The 21,308-nt window shown below is 43.9% G+C and overlaps 1 protein-coding gene across 1 annotated transcript in view; it reads left to right on the top strand.

The window, feature by feature from the left end:
- Window positions 1-19,316, top strand: part of SHISA9 (shisa family member 9) — a 252,085-nt gene extending 232,769 nt beyond the window's left edge. Inside the window, exons 5-6 of the mRNA XM_058157865.1 lie at window positions 2,289-2,293; window positions 18,386-19,316. Coding sequence (XP_058013848.1) covers window positions 2,289-2,293; window positions 18,386-18,744 — 364 coding nt within the window. The 3' untranslated portion in view covers window positions 18,745-19,316. The remainder of the gene's footprint in view (window positions 1-2,288; window positions 2,294-18,385) is intronic.
- The last annotated feature ends 1,992 nt before the right edge of the window (window positions 19,317-21,308 follow it).

Raw genomic sequence — 21,308 nt, 5'->3', positions numbered from 1 at the left:
TGCCGCGTAATGGGTGAGCTCCCGTTACTTGTCCCAGCTTCTGCCAACCTAACAGTTCGAAAACACATAAAAAACGCAAGTAGAAAAATAGGGACCACCTTTGGTGGGAAGGGAACAGCGTTCCGTGCGCTTTTGGCATTGAGTCATGCCGGCCACATGACCACAGAGACGTCTTCGGACAGCGCTGGCTCTTTGGCTTTCAAACGGAGATGAGTACCGCCCCCTAGAGTCGGGAACGACTAGCGAGGGGAATCTTATATATGCACGCAAGCCATATATGCCATCTTTTCCAGCTACCTTAAAGATAACGTGGACTTCAACTCCCAGAGTTCTCCAACTAGCACGCTGGCTGGGGAATTCTGGGAGTTGAAGTCTACGCATCTTAAAGTTGCCAGATTTGAAACACACCGGTTCTTATCTATATTTCCTCTTTTCAGGGTGTCCAGATTCAGCCCTGCTACTTCAGCCACAGCAGTGCCATGATGGGGGGGAAAACCGCAGCAACAAATTTTTAGCGTGTCTGTGTGACAGCTAATAATAAAGTGCTGAATATAAACCCAGAGGGGAGAGTTTTAAACAGGATAGAGAATAATCAGAGGTGCGCCAACTGGATAACGCAAGTTCAAATTATTGAGATGGGCAAAGAAATAATACAAACACATCTGAACAGGGGCTCAGCAAAGACAGAAATCTGGTTTAAATCATGTGTCAAGATAAAGCAAAGATTAGCTGACAGTTTTGAACTAGAAGAAACTGTAAAGGTTAAAGGTAATTTACTTCTCAGATATATAGCCCACAAATCTGACAGCTGCCTTTACTTATATGATGGAAATATTTTACTTGAGTTGACACGGTTCTCAAGAGAATTGTCTCTGCCCTTGATATTTTATTTTTATTTATTTATTTTTCAGCTCAACATACAAAGAGCGAATAGCTATCTGGCTTTGCTTCTTGAGGTCTTCATTTTTAAATGGGCTCTACGACAACTGACCACAGTCAACTTTCCATGGCCAGCTCACCATGGCCAGCTCACTGCAGGACAAGGGTTACACTAATATCGAGCAAATAGTGGAATAGTAGAATTAAAGAAAAGAGGAGTAAAAGGAATTGTGAATGACAAAAATTTAAAAAAAAATTAAATTATATTAAATCGTTAAAATTGAATTGTGGAATTGGCCTGCAGCGAGTTGCCCCATAGCAAGTTGGCTGTGTTGGGTTGGCTGTTGCAAGGTGACCGTGGCAAGTCCTTCCATTCTATTTTAAATGAACGAAATGAATTTTTCGATTATTTTTTTTTCCCTTTGGCCTAATACATAAATAAGATGGTGGCTCAGTGGCTAAGGCACTGAGCTTGTCGATCAGAAAGGTCGGCGGTTCGGCGGTTCGAATCCCCAGCACTGGTTTCCTGCGTGAGCGGGGCGGTTGGACTAGATGACCTCCAAGGTCCCTTTCAACTCTGTCACTGTTAACATTAGCTCTGTAGCTCATGGGGACAAAATATCACACCACGGATGTGTTTATAGAGGGGCAGGTCATACGGAAGGAAATGAGGACTTGTGCAAAGTCTAGATATCTATTTGGTTTTAGATGTATAGATACAGAGCAGAAATAAGGGAATCATTTCCAATATGAGGAGAAATGTTTTTGAAATAATGTTGAAAAGTCTTAGCGAGAAGGATTACCTCAATTTCTGAAGCACCCTTCCAGCAATGGGTGGAAACTAATCAAGGGGAGAAGCAATTTAGAAATAAGGAGAAATTTCCTGACAGTTAGAACAATCAATCAGTGGAACAACTTGTCTCCAGAAGTTGTGAATGCTCCAACACTGGAAGTTTTTAAGATGATGTTGGATAACCATTTGTCCGAAGTGGTGTAGGGTTTCCTGCCTGGGCAGGGGGTTAGACTAGAAGACCTTCAAGATCCCTTCCAACTCTGTTATTCTGTTCTATCTTTCTCATTGCTTCTATGCAGCTTTCTTCTTAAACCATCTTCTCCCTGTTTCTTTTTCTTTCATGAAAAGGAAAACAGCAAAGTAAACCTTGCCTTTGATTGTTGACATCTGAGATGAATATTAACAAGGGTAGGCAAATCCTTGAAAGTGAAGTACGTGTAGAATTTCAAAGTATGGAGTGGGCAAAGTTGTACTTTTGAAGGACACACAGCCAGGTGCGACGCGCTTGTTTACCAGAAAATAACCGACTCTACTAGTTGGAATATTGCAATCAGTTTTGATCACCACAACACAAAAAAGGATGTCGAGACTCTAGAAAGAGTGCAGAGAAGAGCAGCAAAGGTGATTAGCGGGCTGGAGGCTAAAACGTAGTTGCAGGAACTGGGTATATCTAGTTTAATGAAGAGAAGGTTTAGGGCAGGGGTGAGATTCAAAAATTTTAGCAACAGGTTCACTGCCCAGTTGCTGGGTAGTCGTGGCCATGGTGGGTGTGAGCTACTCAGTCTCCTGCACCATAGAGGGGGAATTTTCACCCTCCCCAGGCTCCAGAGGCTTTCCTTGAGTCTCCAGGAGGGCAAAAACTGCCTCCCCTGGCCTCCAGAGGCACTCCGGAAGCTGGAAATGGGTCTGTTTCCAGACTTCTGGAACTTCCAAGAGGCCCATTTTTCACCCTCCCAGAGCCTCCCTGCGGGCCCTGCACTTACCTGGTATCCAAAAGGGGCCATGTGGAGACTCTTGGGTGGGGTGAGGTGGGGTGGTATGGCCAACCAATCCTTACAACTACTGGTTCGGCGAACGAGATGTAAAGTTAGCATCCGGTTCTCCCAAACCGGTCTAAACTGGCTGAATCCCACCCCTGGTTTAGATGTGATAGAATAGTAGCCTTCCAATATTTGAAGAGCTGTCCACAGAGCAGAGGAGGTGAACCTCTTCTCTAAAGCACCTGAAGGCAGGACCAGACATAACAGATGGATGAAACTCAGAGGGGCCTCATTGTGGGCCTCAAATCAGGGGTGAAATCCAGCAGGTTCTGACAGGTTCTGGAGAACCGGTAGCGGAAATTTTGAGCAGTTCGGAGAACTGGCAAATACTACCTCTGGCTGGCCCCAAGGTGGAGTGGGAATGGAGATTTTGCAATATCCTTCCTCTGCCATGTCCACCAAGCCGTGCCATGCCAATTTCGGAGTCCACATTAAAATCAGACAGGCATTGTTTTCCCTAGCTCTGGTTCAAAATATGGAATCTGTTAAGGTATTGAGATTTAAGAGCTGACCAACTGTAAAGCTATGTGATGTAAGGCTGATGCAATGAAGATGAATCAGCATTGGTATAGCCAGTTTTAGACTATGAAGGGGTCCACAAAAGTCTTTACCACTTTAAGAGGTGTTTACATAAGTCAGCCAGGAGAGGGCGTATTCTCTCTCCTTGTGTCCGGTATCCATTGCTAAGTTCTCCGTGTAGAGTTAAGAAGAAGATTGAGTGCTTGTCTGGTATTTGCCTACCACATGTATTTCTGTATATGTCTTGTATATAAACCACTGTTACATGTCTGAGTGCTGTTGTGACCTAGGCCTAAGTAGTTATTACCAGACACAATCAGTCCTAAACAAACATATTTTATTAGAACAGCTGAGAATTAATTCATTCTCAGTTTAGTCCAAATTAAGTCCAAAACAAAGTCCTTCAGAAAATGTCCTTCGGCCTTATCACAAACCTTTGTCTTCTTTGGCATCCTGCCACAGGTTTTTCTTGGCAAGAACCCCACAAAGTTCAGAAACAGGAGACGGCAACTAGAAACAATTGTAGCAACGTTGCTTTCCTACAAAGAACCCAAGAGCCGTTGCTGCTCTTTTAAGCCTTATGGGAGGGGCCAATCATCTCCTGGCCTTACTCCTGAGTCATCCTCAGCCAGAAGGCAGCTCTTGGCATGCATGCAGTAGGAACAGGCTCCTCCTGTTCCTCTGCCTCTCTGCTGTCTGCCTCTGGAGGCTCCGGAGTCCGTGCATCGCTCCCAGATGACCCTGCCCCCATCTCTGTCTCCAATGCAGAACCCTTGTCTGGGCCTTCCCCTGACTCCAGGACTGACCCACTGTCCTCCCCACTGTCCGACTCCACTGCCAGTTCCACGGGCTTCTGGTGGACTGCAACAAATGCTGTGTGTTTTGCTCCTGGGTTGTCTCCTACTCGCAGTCACATTGCAAACGCCCTGACAGAGGGAGTAGAGAAAGGGAGACCTGGATTTGACAGCGATAAATTAATGCTCTGTGTTCAGACTAAAGTGTGCCTAACTGATTTTCCAGCAGGCATCCTTTGAGAAGGGTTGGGGATATGGGTGAGAAATTCAACAGTTTTGCACTGGACGTTTTCACTTCAGACCATCCTTGCCTGAAATGTGATGTGAAACCGTCTAGGAACCATGAGATCAAAGGAAACCATTCTAGATAGATTTAAAAGAACTCATTTCAAGGATAAGGACAATTGGAGCAAAAAAAAAAAAAAAAGCCCAAGAGAGCCATCATTTCACGCAAGACTTTTCAGGGATATCAAGGATTAGAAGGGGAGGCAAATCTGTCACAGGGAGGTGGAATAGGGCAGGGGTGAAATCCAGCAGGTTCTAACAGGTTCCGGCGAACCGGTAGCGGAAATTTTGAATAGTTCGGAGAACCGGCAAATGCCACCTCTGGCTGACCCCAGAGTGGGGTGGGAATGGAGGTTTTGCAATATCCTTCCCCTGCCATGCCCACCAAGCCATGCCCACCAAGAAACATCATGCCCAAGCCACGCCCACAGAAAAAGTAGGGAAAAAATTTGGATTTCACTCCTGGAATAGGGCCATATGTTTGCCCAGTAATTTTTGACATCATCTTATTATTGGGGTACCAGACGAATGCACCTGGGGAGAAAATCTTTCAATCAATAGATCAGGACCTACCAATTGGATTACCAGTTAGATTCCCATTTTCCTCCTCCTCCTCTTCTTCCTCCCATTCTCCTCCTCCTCCCATTTTCCTCCTCCTCCTCTTCCTCCCATTCTCCTCCTCCCTTCCTCCTCCTCCTCCTCCTCCTCCTCCCATTTTCCTCCTCTTCCTCCCATTCTCCTCCTCCCTTCCTCCTCCTCCTCCTCTTCTCCTCCTCCTCCTCCTCCTCCTCCTCCTCCTCTTCTTCACACTTTACTCCATTTGACCATTGATAAACTTCCCTTGCTTGGTAATAAAACATCTGCACGAAAACCACCAACCTCAGACAGCACCAAGGATCCCACAGTTCTCTTCCTCCTCCTCCCATTCGACTCCTCCTCCTCCTCCTCCTCTTCTTCCTCCCATTCTCCTCCTCCCCTCCTCCTCTTCCTCCTCCTCCTCCTCCTCTTCCTCCTCCTCCTCCTCACACTTCATTCCATTTGACCATTGATAATGTTCCCTAGCTTGGTAATAAAACATCTGCAAGAAAACTACCAAGCTCAGAGAGCACCAAGGACCACATACCGTTCAACCCTGAGCTACAAACAATTTCCATCTATCAGTAACACAATCATTTTACAGGCTCTATATACCATATTGTCGGGTGGGTCCCCAAGCTAGATGACAGATCCCTATCTTCACGTCCTTCCAGAAGGCCAACAATATTTTCCTCATTAGTATTTGTCTTTCATCACACCATAGCTGCTTATCATAATTCAAAACCAGAGCTGTTTTGGAAACCTTTTTCCCAGAACAGCCATATTGCTTATCCATAATTCCTTGCATATTGATTGCTTCATCTCTACCAACAAGCTTGACCAATCTGTCAAGTACATGAATCCCAAAGCGGGAATTGAATTCAGAGAGGAGGACAGACAAAAGAAGCTGTGTAGCTCATGTTTTATTTATTGCAGATATTTCTCACAGTGCTTTTATGCCGCCATTTCCTTCGGGACTCTTAGCCATTTACAGACATCCATAAAACCATGAAGACCATATTGTCAGATTTGGACATGAACGTTTGATAGTTTGAAGGGTTTTATGATGATTGTAAGGAGCATCCATCATGAATAACCCAGTTAGCAAATTAACATCTTTTCTAATAATAATAACCACCTGAATACCATTGGCATTGACAAAATCACAGTCAGTCAATTGCAAAAGGCAGCTTTTCATGGAGTAGCTTACATCCTGGCCTTACCTATAAGATCATCAATCCCAGGCCTTTTGGAAGGATTTATAGGTAGATGAAAATGCCAAATCAGGTCTGAACGGTAGTGGGATTCAAATCCCGGCGCTACCGGTTCGCTATTGGTAGCATAGTGCGAGTGCGTGCGCACAGCGGTTCTGCACATGCACAGAGCGTTTTTGATGACGTCTCGGTGGGTGGACGGAGCCTCCCGACGCTGCCACTACCGGTTTACCTGAACCAGTGTGAACTGGAAGCAACCCACCACGGGATCTGAACCAGGGGTCAAATGCTCCTGGTTTGGACCGGATTGGCCAATCCAGTAGTGATGGCGATGGGTGGTTCAGAGAATTGGTAATAAAATCCCTGCCCCCACTATGTCCAGCTGAGCCGCGTGATCATCAGAGGTTTTTTTTTTACTTTTAAAAGCATTTTTTTTCAGCCGAAAAAATGCTTTTAAAAGAAAAAAAAAGCCTCTGATGATTGCGCGGCTCAGCTGGGATCGTCCGAGCCTTTTAAAAGCATTTTTTCTACAACTTCTTCAGCCAAAGAGGTTGTTAAAAAATGCTTTTAAAAGGCTTCTCTGACGATCCCAGCTGAGATGCCTGATCGTCAGAGGCTATTAAAAGCATTTTTTACAAGCTCTTCGGCCGAAGAGGTTGTAGAAAAAATGCTTTTAAAAGTTAAAAAAAAAAGCCCACCCAGTCACATTACTCCTCACAAGCCCTGCCCACAGAACCAGTAGTAACAAATTTTACATTTCACCCGGGGTTTGAACATGTGGCTGACTACTACTGAAGCATAGACTAATCAAACACACTGAGCTATACAAAATGACACTACCCGAAAGCCATAAAAAAAAACACGATAACCAAACTTGATTTCTCCTAGTCTTCCCCCCGACTTGCTTAAGCGTGTTCTGTGAATGTGTCTATTGGGTCATCGCAGGGGTGAAATCTAAAATTTTCCCTACCGGTTCTGTGGGTGTGGCTTAATTGGTGGGTGTGGCTTGGTGGTCAGGTGACCTGGTGGGTGTGGCTTGGTGGTCAGGTGACTGAATAGGCATGGCCAATAATAATAAATAATAAAAATAATAAAGTATACAAAACTTGGGAGCGCACCGGTCTACCTTCTTTAAAAATAGAGGCACTGGTCTACCAATTGCCTTTTTTTGGGAGGCATCGGTCTACCTTCTTTAAAAATAGAGGCCCCGGTCTACTAGCCGCCTACAGTGCTGATCAGCTTTATTGCAGCCCTCTGAAGTGCAGCAGCAGTCGTTTAAGGCCGTTTGCAGCTATATCACCACCGAGAGCTTCAGGGACAGAGAAGAGGACAACAGCGAGGCGTGAGCGGTGGGGGGGGGCAGGGATTTTTGCTACCGGTTCTCCGAACTATCCGCCCCCATCGCTACTGGACTGCACGATCCGGTCCAAACCGGGAGCATTTCACCCCTGATCGGACCCCACCATTAGGGGAAATAATGCCAAAAGTCACTCTGGCGATCTGCCCAGTCATCGCCACCCAAAATATAATGAGTGGGTATATAAATAGGCATCCTGCGTTATTTTTTAATTTTTTTCCTCAGCCGGGAGTGCTCGTTTCAGAACAAGTAGAAACGAAGCCCATGAGCCTCATTCAATTCAGTGGTTCATTTGTTTGAAAACAAATCTACGGTCTTACAAAAGGGAGGAAAATGTAAATGAACTGGAAATAAACACACACTCCCATGCACAAAAACTCAAGCAAATATGTGGCTCAGAGTCGCCGTGACTATGTGTACAGTCTGTCAGAAATAGACTGAAGGACCATCTGACGGGTATGACACTCCTGTCTTGAGAAGAAGTGTGGACTAGAACAGGGGTCTCCAACCTTGGCAACTTTAAGACTTGTGGACGTCAGCTGGCTGAGGAACTCTGGGAACTCCACAAGTCTTAAAGTTGCCAAGGTTGGAGACCCCTGGACTAGAAGACCTCCCAGCAGTAGTGAAATCCAATTTTTTTTTTTACTACCAGTTCTGTGGGCATGGCTTGGTGGGCATGGCAGGGAAAAGATACTGCAAAATCCCCATTCTCTCCCTGCTCCAGGGGAAGGATACTGTAAATTCTCCATTCCTACCCCACTCCAGGGGAAGGATACTATAAAATTTCCATTTCCATCCCACTCCAGGGGAAGGATTCTGTAAAATCTCCATTCCCTCCCCACTCCAGGGGAAGGATACTATAAAATCTCCATTCCCATCCCACTCCAGGGGAAGGATTCTGAAAAATCTCCATTCCCTCCCCACTCCAGGGGAAGGATACTATAAAATCTCCATTCCCATTCCACTCCAGGGGAAGGATTCTGAAAAATCTCCATTCCCCTTTTTCCCACTATCTTTATATTAACTTGCATTTTGTATTTTGATAAGTTTTATGATAATTTAAAAAAAAAAATATGGGGAAGCGATTTGGAGAAGAAGCAGGTCTATCATTTCATTCTGAATTAAGCCAATTGTAGGAGATGACCAGGCTGAGCCCGAGGGAAGGGTCAAAAATGTCATCCGTTTCGAGTCCCTTTGTGCCCACAAGAAATCTTAAGTCCAGCCCACCTTGAATTCCAATTTACCACCAATTTGCTTTGATTGTTAGTAGCTCAGATTCTTGTAGAAAGCCTAAAGCTTGCAATAAATCCTTACATTTATTTGAACTGCCTGGATTTCTGGATTTCCTGTGCTGGACCTCTGTGTCGGTGGCGATCTCGGCCTCCGTTATTTTCCTTGTAGAAAAAACTAAGAGTATTTCTCACCGGCTAGGTTTTGAGATTACTACCCAGTTAAGTATGTACGTCGGATGGGTGGGGGGGGGATGGGGAATCCAACAGGCCCGATAGTTTCGATGTACAATTGTCTCCAAGAAAAGAAACCTGAACTCACTCGCCAAGCACTTAGTGAGATATTCGAGCTGATATGACAAAACTGCACATTAAAAAGTTGTCTTTCTGCTACTAAGATCCATTAAGAAGATATTCTGGCTGTCAGGGAGACAGTAGGCTTTTCAATCCCAGGGAGCTGCATATCCCAGTTTTTACTGCTTCGATTGAATCAGAAAGAACATTTTAGTCATGAAAAGAAATTTTTTGGCACAATATGGAGAACATTGTACTGGCAGAAGTCTAGTGTTTAGGAACTCTTGAATGGAAACTCTTTGAATTGCTTTAAACTAAGGGGGTTTCTCCTTTCTATATTTTACCTCAGAACTGATGGACATGTCAGAAATATCCAGAAATCTTCAGCGTGGGTAGAAATGGATGGAGCTATCAAGTTTCGGTCGCTTTTTTTTTGGAATTATTTTAGACCCAGTGACAAATATTCCCGATGTTTGGAAGATCTTACCTTTCTCCACTCATCCGCCTGTAGAATCTAGTTTGTTTTCTTTAAAAGGATGTGTGTCCTAATTCCAGCCCCAAATCCTGGATAGCGGGAATGTTGAATTAAGCAAGTCATAGATTCCAGCAGGTGAGAAAAACAGTCTTCTGAAACAGAGGTTTAAGAGAGAAATTAGTTCTAGCAACCTATCCCACGATATCGCCCAGCCTTTCTGAGCAGTTTTTGAATAGTGGGAAAAGTCAGCCATCAAGGTCGATGGAAAGGAGAATAGAATCGAATCCAATAGAATAGAATAAAATAGAATAGAATAGAATAGAATAGAATAGAATAGAATAGAATAGAATAGAATAGAATAGTTGGAAGGGACCTTGGAGGTCTTCTAGTCCAACCCCCTGCTCAGGCAGGAAACCCTACACCACTTCAGACAAATGGGTATCCAACATCTTCTTAAAAACTTGGAGCATTTACAACTTCTGGAGACAAGTTGTTCCACTGATTGATTGTTCTAACTGTCAGGAAATTTCTCCTGAGTTTTAAGTTGCTTCTCTCCTCGATTAGTTTCCACCCATTGCTTCTTGTCCTGCCCTCAGGTGCTTTGGAGAATAGCTTGACTCCCTCTTTTTTGGGGCAGCCCCTGAGATATTGGAACACATGTCTCCCCTAGTCCTTCTTTTCATTAAATTAGACACACCCAGTTCCTGCAATTGTTCTTTATATGTTTTAGCCTCCATCCCCTAAGAGCAATCTTTGTTGCTCTTCCCTGCACTCTTTCTAGAGTCTCAACATCATAGAGACCAAAACTGGATGCAGGGTTCCAAGTGTGGCCTTGCCAAGGCATTATAAAGTGCTATTAACACTTCACGTGATCTTGATTCTATCCCTCTGTTCATGCAGCCTAGAACTGTTGGATTTTTTGGCAAATTGTTACTCTCATGTGCTCCTTGGAGTTGACGCCTATTTTTATAGGAGGAAATGTAAACAAAATTCCTATGAAGATTGAAACGTTCTTCCAAACCACACCCGAAGAAACACTGTCTCAACATTACACAGAATTAAAGGAATGGAACTGAATTGGACAGATGAGGATTTTTAAATTTAGCTGAGAAAAAAGAGGGGCATAAAATGTCATTCCCAAATGGGTTTAATCCATACAATCTCCATCTTGATCAAAGACCATAAGATTTACCCCATACAGTGTTGGCTAAGTAGGTTGATCAGCCATGGTTACTGATCAACCTACTGACAGTCCCAAATTTCTCGATCCAAATCCTGTATTTGTCATTCATTTTCCCTTCCCAACGATTAAAAAAAAATAATGGTTCGGCACAATAGGAGTCTACCACTCATTTCTGCCTCTCTTTTTTTCATCTGTTTATGGCACGGGTGTCAAACTCGCTGCGTCACGTTGCCATCACGTGATGTTTCGCAACATATTTCCCCTTCGTGGAGCTGGGGTGAGTGTGACCTGTGCATGGCGCATCTGGCCCGTGGTCTGCTAGTTTGACACCCCTGGTCTATAGCTACAAAATATGAAATCCCCAAAAGCTACAGAGACAAGAGTGCCCAGAGAGGTCTACTGTATGGGGCCCTTCTAGGACTTTTCCTAGAAAGATACCTAACCTTTAAATCAGGGGTCTCCAACCTTGGCAACTTTAAGACTTGTGGACTTCAACTCCCAGAATTCCCCAGACAGTCATGCTGGGAATTGAAGTCCCCAGGACTTAAAGTTGCCAAGTTTGGACATCCCCGATTTAAATCAATGTTCACATGAAACTGAGCATTAGTGGACAGAGGGACAAATTAATTCAATTCCCCATAAGTTCATCTCTGTTTGAGGGCCAAAACTAAACCCCTTAAGATTAATGGAACAATAGGCTAATTTCACCCTGGAAATAATATGTGAAATATCCATGTAAGCCAAATGAAGGCAGCCAATATTTCATTTGCCGTTTTGGGTCAACTGCTGATAGATGCATGTAATAATTAATTCATGATCCTGGAATCACGCAAGGATATCCATTGACGATAAGGGATACCCCAGTGGTGTGTCTCCCAAAGTATTCAGTCAAATGAAGCAAACAAAGAGGAAATCACAAGGATTAACTTAAGATCAAGCTAATATTGTTACAGTAACCCATAAGGCATCAAATGCCTTTCAAAGAATTTAGGAACCCCCTGCATGCATTATAATTACAGTTTTTCCTTAAGCCACCAATCTTGGCGCTTCCCATTTGTGCGGGTGGGAAGGCAAAATGGGCGTTCTGAAACATAGATTCATAGGGCTGGAAGGGATCTTGGAGGTCTTCTAGCCCAACCATCTGCCCAAGGAAGGAGTCCTTACCAGTGGTAGGATTCAAAATTTTTTACTACCAGTTCTGTGGGCGTGGCTTGGTAGGCGTGGCAGGGAAAGGATACTGTAAAATCTCAGTTCCCTCCCCACTCCAGGAGAAGGATACTGTAAAATCTCTGTTCCCTCCCCACTCCAGGGGAAGGATACTGCAAAATCCCCATTCCCTCCCCACTCCAGGGGAAGGATACTGCAAAATCTCCATTCCCTCCCCACTCCAGGGGAAGGATACTGCAAAATCCCCATTCCCTCCCCACTCCAGGGGAAGGATACTATAAAATCCCCATTTCCTCCTGATCAGCTGGGACTCGGGAGGCAGAGAATAGATGGGGGCGGGGCCAGTCAGAGGTGGTATTTACCGGTTCTCCAAACTACTCAAAATTTCTGCTGCCGGTTCTCCAGAACTGGTCAGAATCTGCTGAAACCAACCTCTGGTCCTTACACCAACCAGGACAAATGGGTGTCCAGTGTTTTCTTGAAATGAGGGGCTTTCTAAGTCTGGCGGTTTTCTTGCGTTTTCTTTTCTTTGAAAACCTACAGCGATGGAAGACCCACAACCCCGGGAGGCAAGCTATTTATTATTTAATAGTTGTTGCTGTCAAGAAATTCCTCCTTATTTCCAGATTGGCTCTTCCTCTGAGGAGCTCTGAGGAGGTCGAAGACATCCAAGGCAGAGATGGTATTCACTTACTTTCCCTACCTGTTCGCAAATGAGAGCACGCGTGTGTGCATTTCACTCGCACACGCCACTTCCGTGCATGCACGTGGCCTTTCACGCATGTGCTTTGCTCACACGCGCATGACTGGCACACATGCGCGCGGCTTCAAAATGTGCCTAAATAGGACGGCATAGCGCCGGGGCGGCATGCTACCGGTTCGCCTGAACCGGTATGAGCCGGCTGAATATTACCTCTGATTCAAGGTTCCTGTATACACAAAATCTTCCACACTATCAGCACTAGAAAGCAAGAATACTTTCCTGTTAATCTCTCATTTCTGTGCATACAAAATGGCTGACCAGAGGAATTGATTTATCGCGAAACAATGACTTGGTGTTTTGGAGATAAGATTAATTCTTTTACTCTCACTGCTGAATGGGTTTAGTTGCTCGCATGTAACACCTATCTCTTGGATACAGTTACACATGACAAATGACTCCACACAAGGATTTTGTCATGGGTGATAATATAATATAATATAATATAATATAATATAATATAATAAATATATAATATAATATAATATAATATAATATAATATAATATAATATAATATAATATAATATAATATAATATAATAATATAATATAATATAATATAATATAATATAATATAATATAATATAATATAATATAATATAATATAATATAATATAATATAATATAATATAATATAATATAATATAATATAATAATATCAACAGAGTTGGAAGGGACCTTGGAGGCCTTCTAGTCCAACCCCCTGCCCAGGCAGGAAACCCTACACCATCTCAGTCAGATGGTTATCCAACATTTTCTTAAAAATTTCCAGTGTTGGAGCATTCACAACTTCTGAAGGCAAGTCGTTCCACTTATTAATTGTTCTAACTGTCAGGAAATTTCTCCTTAGTTCTAAGTTGCTTCTTTCCTTGATCAGTTTCCACCCATTGCTTCTTGTTCTACCCTCAGGTGCTTTGGAGAACAGCCCGACTCCCTCTTCTTTGTGGCAACCCCTGATGAGAATAATGGTCTGAGAAGAGATACAGCAGTGACCAAAATTATGGAAACCTTTTGGGGAAAAGTGTATTTTTGAGGTTTGATGGCTAATAACATCACTTTTTTTTGTTTTTGGAGTTTCAAGATAATCCTATTCCACAGCTGGAATGGCCTGGGAATAACCCATACCTTCACCCAATTGAAAATCTATGGAGCCGACTAAAGAAACTTGTTAATCAGAAGTGACCCAGCAATAAAATCCAGTTAATAGAAGCCATCATTCAATCTTGGCTTCACATGATAACTGTGGCAGAATTAAAATACTTGGTTCACTCCACGGGAAGACGTAGTAAGGCCGTAATTCATGCTAAAGGTTACCCAACTAAGGATTAACTGACATGGGGATCATTTTTATAGATCTCATTTTTTTCTATGGTGCTCATTTTTGTAGATCTTGTTTTTTCTACGTGTTTCACTTTTCTTCTTTATATTGTAACTGCTATTCTAATAGCAAATCCTTCCTAAAAGTTATTGCATTACATTCTCGATTAAATTATCTTTCCATTGATATATAATTTTATAGTACGACTCAAAAAAAAAAAGTGGTGTTATTAGCTAGTTTTAGAAAATACACTTTTCCCAAAAGGTTTCCGCAATTTTTGGCCACTACTGTAAATCAGCCCGTAGAAGGAATGAGGCCAAGGGAAGTATGTCAATCCCGACTCTTATTCTCTGGAAAGTAAAGGCAAAGGAAGAGAGCTGTTGGGGTAGAAATTAAGGCATCAGGCTAGAAACAGGGAGACTGTGAGTTCTAATCCTGCCTTAGGTGACCTTGGGCCAGTGTGTCTCTCCCTCAGCCCTAGGAAGGAGGAAATGGCAAACTACTAGCCAATTTGGAAATATAAGCAGAAATGTTGGAGTAATACAGGTCTCTCCAAACTTGGCAACTTTTAAGATTTGTGGGCTTCAACTCCCAGAATCCCTCTTTCCTCATACGGACTGGGGGATTGTGGGAGTTGAAGTCCACAAGTCTTAAAGTTGCCAGGTTTGAAGAATCCTGGGCTAAGATACGGGCTTGGAGCACATCAAGCAACCTCATTTCTTTTGATCAGTTATTTTATTCTTGGAAATACAGCTTAGATTTTTCTGGCTCGCATGATGGCGAGATCGGTTGCCTTCAACTCAGCGAGGAACTGGTGCCACGTTCATTAGCTTTTCTAGAATGCTTGTCTGTCAAGCCATTGGGGATTTCTCACACAGTAGAAAAATGTGTTAGAAAATGATAAAATAGAGGCCAGGCTGCTGTCACTTAAAACTGCCTTTTCAGCAAAATTCAGGATATATTGCTGCATTTTGAAATGATTCCTCATTCTTTATGAGGGGATATTTGGGCTAGCCAAGGCAGTTCCTCTTGTATTATTACAAGGTTTTTCCGTTTGCACGTGGCAGGACTGAAAATAAGGACGACAACCATCATAGCAGCATCCCGAGTTGCAAACACGGCACAAAGAGAATGAGATTAGCCCACCCAAGGTGCCTGGTTAATCAGTTCCTGATCTCTCTAAGAGGAGGCATTTGAAGGGTGCTTTCTTCTGATCTCGGATCCTATTCTGAAATGGGAACAAGCCATTAGCTGCATTCCATGTTTTAATTAAAAAGGAAGACACCCTTTTAACAGCACCTGCATGTTATATAAAAGCACGAAGATGCCAATTAACAAGGAGACAGATGGAGGCAGGTAAAGCTTGTAGAGTATAATTTGAGTACATGGGCTCTTTCAGAAGCAATTTAAATTCACCAGGAGGAGGAGGAGGAGGAGGAGGAGGAAGAAGAAGAAGGAGAAGAAGGAGAAGGAGAAGAAGAAGGAGAAGGAGAAGGAGAAGGAAGAAGAAGAAGAAGAGGAGGAGGAGGAGGAGGAGGAGGAGAAGGAGGAGGAGGAGGAAGAGGAAGAGGAGGAGGAGGTGGAGGAGAGGAGGAGGAGGAGGAGGAGGAGGGAGGAGGAGGAGGAGAAGAAGAGGAGGAGGAGGAGAAGAGGGAGAAGAAAGAAGAAAGAAGGAGGAGGAGGAGGAGGAGGAAGAAGGAGAAGGAGAAGGAGAAGAAAGAAGAGGAGGAGGAGGAGGAGGAAGAAGGAGAAGGAGAAGAAAGAAGAAAGAAGAAGAAGAGGAGGAGGAGGAAGAGGAGGAGGAGGTGGAGGAGGAGGAGAAGGGGGGGAGGAGGAGGAGAAGAAGAGGAAGAGGAGGAGGAGAAGGAGAAGGAGAAGGAGAAGGAGGAGAAGGGGAGAAGGACAAGGACAAGGACAAGGAGGAGAAGGAGAAGGAGAGGAAGAGGAAGAAGCATCTCTCTGAAGAAGACATGCATTATGGTGCCAAAAGAGAAACTCCCAAGTAGGAGGCTGTTAAATAGCTACATGCCCTCGTTCCTTGCCTAGTAAAGGCCAACATGTCAGAGCTGCAGATGGAGCTCACGCTGAGCCCAGGGCTCATCTGTTGGATATAGAACTCGTTCACTCCTTCCAGTTGTCCGTCAGAGGAGCCTTTGAGCATCCAGTGATCGCGCTCAGTGTTAAAACTGTTATGTCGATGCTTTACAGTCTTTTTCCAGGTGACTTTGAAGCACTGAAATGTTCTATCGTCTCTCGTGCTTCGCAAAGGTCCAAGTAACATCTCGTCTCATCTCATCATCTCCCCTTTAGTTTCACTCGTTAGAAAGCAAGTTCTCCATTGATTGCAAGACCCTTCAGTAAACCCTTCACCTTTCCTGCCACTGCTGGGCAGGAAAATAGCATAGGAAAAATAGGGTTGGTTCCAAGCTTGATCCTGGACGTAGGATATAAACCCTTAAGTCTAGTTAAGATTCTCAGTATTAAAACTATTACATGAAAATTTAGAACACTGCATGATAGCAGTGTTCCAATATTTGAGGGGCTGCCACAAGGAAGAGTTATTTTCCAAAGCACCAGAAGACAGGGCAAGAAGTGATGGACGGAAACTAATCAAGGAGAGAAGCAACCTGGAACTAAGGAGAAATTTCCTGACAGTTAGAACAATTAATCAGTGGAACAACTTGCCTGCAGAAGCTGTGAATGCTCCAACACTGGAAATTTTTAAAAAGAGATCGCACAGCTATTTGTTTGGCATTGTACAAGGTCTCCTACTTGAGCAGGGTGGCTGGACTAGAAGACCTCTAAGGTCCCTTCCAATTCTGTTATTCTGTTATTTATTCTGATTTAAAGTCCCTTTCCAGATAACTGGAAGCATTGAAAGACTTTAGCATCTTTTGTGCTTCACAAAGATCCATCTCAACTCCACTTAAATCCAAGAATTAGAAAGTGGTTCCTTACTGACTGCAAGACTCCTCAGTAAACATTGCTGGGCAAAAAAAGCAACAAAAAAAAAGCATATGACAAACATTCAGGTTTAGTAGTTCCAATGTTGATCCTGGATACAGGATGGCGATCTTGGGTGCTGAATCCCCTAATGACCTATTTTGTTCATCTCTGACTTGTTTGCCTGCAGTGATGTGCAAGGCAACTGGATGTTTGCCTTTATTTTATTCTTTTAATTCCCCACCATAGGGTGAAGCGCCATTGCTCCCTGCAACCTTCTGAGAAACGTTGAGAATGTCTAGAGCAAACCTGGTGATGGACTTCTACGAAAGGAAAACTCCAGAGATATGGGGCCATCTAGAAGCAGTGTGGCGTGGTCGAATTAGTCTTTCATTTGCACAGATAAATGAGAGTGTAGAGCCATTGAGAAAAATTGCGGGGCCCCCCCCACCTCTCTCTCCTGAATAAATCCTGAATAAGGGGGTAAATCCAATGCCAACATTGGGCAAAAAACAGTGGTTTGGCTATTGGTGACTTTTCAGTTGTGTCAAGGCAAGGTGTTGTGATCCAAGCTCTACTACATTTTTGTGCACATGCATAAGGGATAAATCTGCAATCTTGGATATGCAGACATTGTTATATTCTCTCTGTCTGTCTCTCTCTTTCCTTGTCTCTGTCTGTCTGTCTGTCTGTCTCTGTCTCCCTCTGTCTCTGTCTCTCTGTCTCCCCTTGTCTCTCTCTGTCTCTGTCTCTCTCCTTGTCTCTCTCTGTCTCTCTCCTTGTCTCTCTCTCTCTCCTTGTCTCTCTCTGTCTCTGTCTCTCTCCTTCTCTCTCTCTGTCTCTCTGTCTCTCTCTCCTTGTCTCTCTCTCTCTCCTTGTCTCTCTCTGTCTCTGTCTCTCTCCTTCTCTCTCTCTCTCTGTCTCTCTGTCTCTCTCTCCTTGTCTCTCTCTGTCTCTCTGTCTCTCTCTCCTTGTCTCTCTCTGTCTCTGTCTCTCTCCTTGTCTCTCTCTCTCTCTGTCTCTCTCTCCTTGTCTCTCTCTCTTTCCTTGTCTCTGTCTGTCTGTCTGTCTCTGTCTCTGTCTCTGTCTCCCTCTGTCTCTCTCCTTGTCTCTCTCTCTCTCTCCTTGTCTCTCTCTGTCTCTCTGTCTCTCTCTCTCTCTCCTTGTCTCTCTCTGTCTCTCTGTGTGTGTGTGTCTCTCTCTCTGTCTCTGTCTCTCTCTCTCCCCCCGTGCATGTGCGGAAGATAAGCCTCCAATAGCTACATATGCATTCTTGACTAGCTGCCAGGAGTTTACAATACTCTCTACTGCTAACATTCCATTGGTCTCTCTACAGGGAAGAAGGCTTATAATTTCTTACAAATCCTATTTATGATCCGGCTGTTATCTCCATCTGGAAGGGGATCTTAATTTTAGCCCACACCACTGCATCTATTTATACGTTGCAGTCTGGCAATGGTATGTTTTATTTTAATACCTTCTTTTCCTACCTCCCGGCTAACGCTCCCTTTTCTCTCCCCCCTCCCTCCTCTCTCTCTCTCCCCTTCTTTCAAAACTAGCAGACAAAGGTAACGAAGATTTCTACTCCAAACGGCGTCACCTGGCCGAGCTGGCTGCCAAAGGGAGTCTCCCCTTGCACCCGGTCCACGTGGAGGAAGACCGGCCCTATATTTTGGAAGGGGGCACCATGAAACAAAACGGACAGAAATCCAAAGTCACCAAGCCGCATATGCACCCCTTGGCTTATAAGACCTGGGACCCCAGTGACCAGTCCCTTCGAAGGCAAGCCTACGCAACCAAAGGGAGAAATCTCATGGGGGACCCCGCCGCCAGAGACCCCTTGACCACACGAAGTCAGCATTATTTACCCACACAGCCATATTTCATCACTAACAGCAAAACAGAGGTGACTGTTTGAGAGGAAGTTCCCTTTGGGCTCCTTTTCTTCTTTTTTTTTTTTAAAGAAAGAATTAAAAAAACAAAACAAAGCAAAGATATTGTCAAGAGGACAACCGTGGAAAAACAAACAAACAAACAAACCCAGGTTTCCCTTGAAGCCAGGAAAGTCCAAACCTCCCTGGTTGAAGAGACACGGGGGGTGATCTCTTTCAAGGGAAGTCCCCTGTCAAAGACTGGGTCAGCACGACATAGCAATATTTCCGAAGTTTGCTTAGACTTTTCTATTCTACCTGGGAAATTGACTCTTTCCGACGGAATCCCCCTTTCCTTCTCCAAACTGACATCCATGATGAGAAAGTAGCACAATTTAGAGACCACCGTCCATTGGCTTGAAACTCTTTTTTTCCCACCTTCCAGGAGCGGAAGGGAAAACTTTGATACAATCAGGATTATTATTCCTGGGACGATGATGATAATGACGATTATTATTTTTTTGCTACAAATTTTCAGAATGTTCTCTAGTAGTCACTCAGTCTGTGAACCGCAGAAGGCTGAAACTGAGAGCAGAGGCCGAAAAGGGCATAATCTGGATGAGCATCCACGGAGTTTTTTTTGGGGGGGTGGGGTGTTTTTTTGGGGGGGTGGGGGGGTACCACCGCTTAACAAAACAAGCAAGCAAGCAAAAAAAAAATATACATGGAGATTCACACATCTCGCGTTAAGAAAGAGCATTGACTCTTGCGCCAACCCTACAAGACTGTTACCATTCAACGAATTACGAAGACTTTCTCAACGATTGCAAAGCTCGGCGTTTTTCAGTCTTACATCATCTGTTTTTCCAGATTCGTACGGGCCAAGAGTGACATGGTCAGGAGCCCCTTATCCTGTCCTAAAACCCTTCACCCCGCAGCACTCAAGTTACTTTCTCTCCAGCCTGCTTGGCGTATTTTTTTTCTTTTCTTAACCTAGTTAATTATTCCCAGTTTTCAATTACTTTGGGACTGAGGATAACTACTGTAAGCGTGGGTGGTGCCTTTACCGTATTATTAATGTTTGATGACTGTCTTGTTTTTAAGTGAAATCCGTACCAATTTCAGATGCTTCCCTCACCTCTAAGGCTTCTGTTCTGTTTATCTTCCTTTCCTTTCCTTTCCTTTCCTTTCCTTTCCTTTCCTTTCCTTTCCTTTTTTCTTTCTTTTTAGCTGAGAATACACTAACGTCACCTTTATAATGTCTTTTTTGCAAAGCCTGGAACTGTCACTCCTTCCTAGTCACTTCTCCTGTTGAAAACTGATTTTCCCTGCCCTCTGATTTTTGGAGTATTCTGTTGTTGCTGTTTATGTTCCTTTAAAACTTGTTTAGGTTTGTTTTGAATATTTCTCTTTTCCTTCCTTCCTTCCTTTTCCTTCCTTCCTTCCTTCCTTCCTTCTCACCAAATTGGTTCTCACTAAATCTTTCCTTCCTTTCTTCCTTCCTAGTTCTCACCAAATCCTTCCTTCCTTCCTTCCTTCCTTCCTTCCTTCCTTCCTTCCTTCCTTCCTTCTTTCCTTCCTTCCTTCCTGGTTCTCACCAAATCCATCCATCCTTCCTTCCTGGTTCTCACCAAATCCATCCATCCTTCCTTCCTTCCTTCCTTCTTTCCTCTCCCTCCCTCCCTTTCTCTCTCTCTCTTTCTCTCTCTCTCTCGCTCTCTGTGCTGATTGTTTTTTGCAGATCTCAAGGGGAAGAAAGGGACACGCAGGTTGGAGAACATAACCTGTGATCACTTCCCCTTAAAAGAAGGCTGTATGTAAAAAAAAAAAACACACAAACAAAAAAACCAGTTGTTTTAAAATATAGTTATTTCAATGTGTTTGTTCATGTAAATAGACCCACAGAAAAAGCGAGGCGGGGGGGGGATGTTAAGGGACTGCTTGGATGGGTGACACCAAAGTCGAACAAACCAATGCAAAAGACAAGGGTGTCTTTCGGATCCCTGATTCTGGTGGTCTCGTACTTCTACAATCACTGTGCATTTATAAATGTCTTGACCAGCAAAGTTTCTCCTCTGTTCTCCTTCAGAAAGACCATCCTGGAACATGGATTACATTGTATTTCTCTTTCATTTCCTATCTTTGTCTTCTTTTGTTCTCTAGTGCAAGGGTCTCCAACCTTGGCAACTTTCAGACTTGTGGACTTCAACTCCCAGAATTCCTCAGCCAGCAAAGCTGGCTGAGGAATTCTGGGAGTTGAAGTCCACAAATCTGAAAGTTGCCAAGGTTGGAGACCCCTGCTCTAGTGGGCCTGATTTACTGTTATCAGATCTAAGCTGCAAAAATGTTTATGACCACTGGGTGGCGTTTATAGGTGGCCCTTGACTTAAAACGGTTTGCTTAGCGGTTGTCCCTGAAGAAAGTGGTTTACAACCAGTCCTCGCACTTATGACCGTTGAACACCCAAGCCGTCACAGGATCGAAAATTCACAGGATCAAAATAAATACACTTTAGCATGTATTTACCACAAAGCTCCGGGATCTTGTGATCACCATCATGATGACCTTTCCCAGCCGGGTTTTCCTAAGCAAAATCAATGAAGGAAAGCCA

The sequence above is a fragment of the Ahaetulla prasina genome, chromosome 14 (assembly GCF_028640845.1).
Source record: "Ahaetulla prasina isolate Xishuangbanna chromosome 14, ASM2864084v1, whole genome shotgun sequence".
In the NCBI taxonomy this organism is placed as follows: Eukaryota; Metazoa; Chordata; class Lepidosauria; order Squamata; family Colubridae; genus Ahaetulla; species Ahaetulla prasina.
This window is presented reverse-complemented; position numbering and strand designations above follow the sequence as displayed.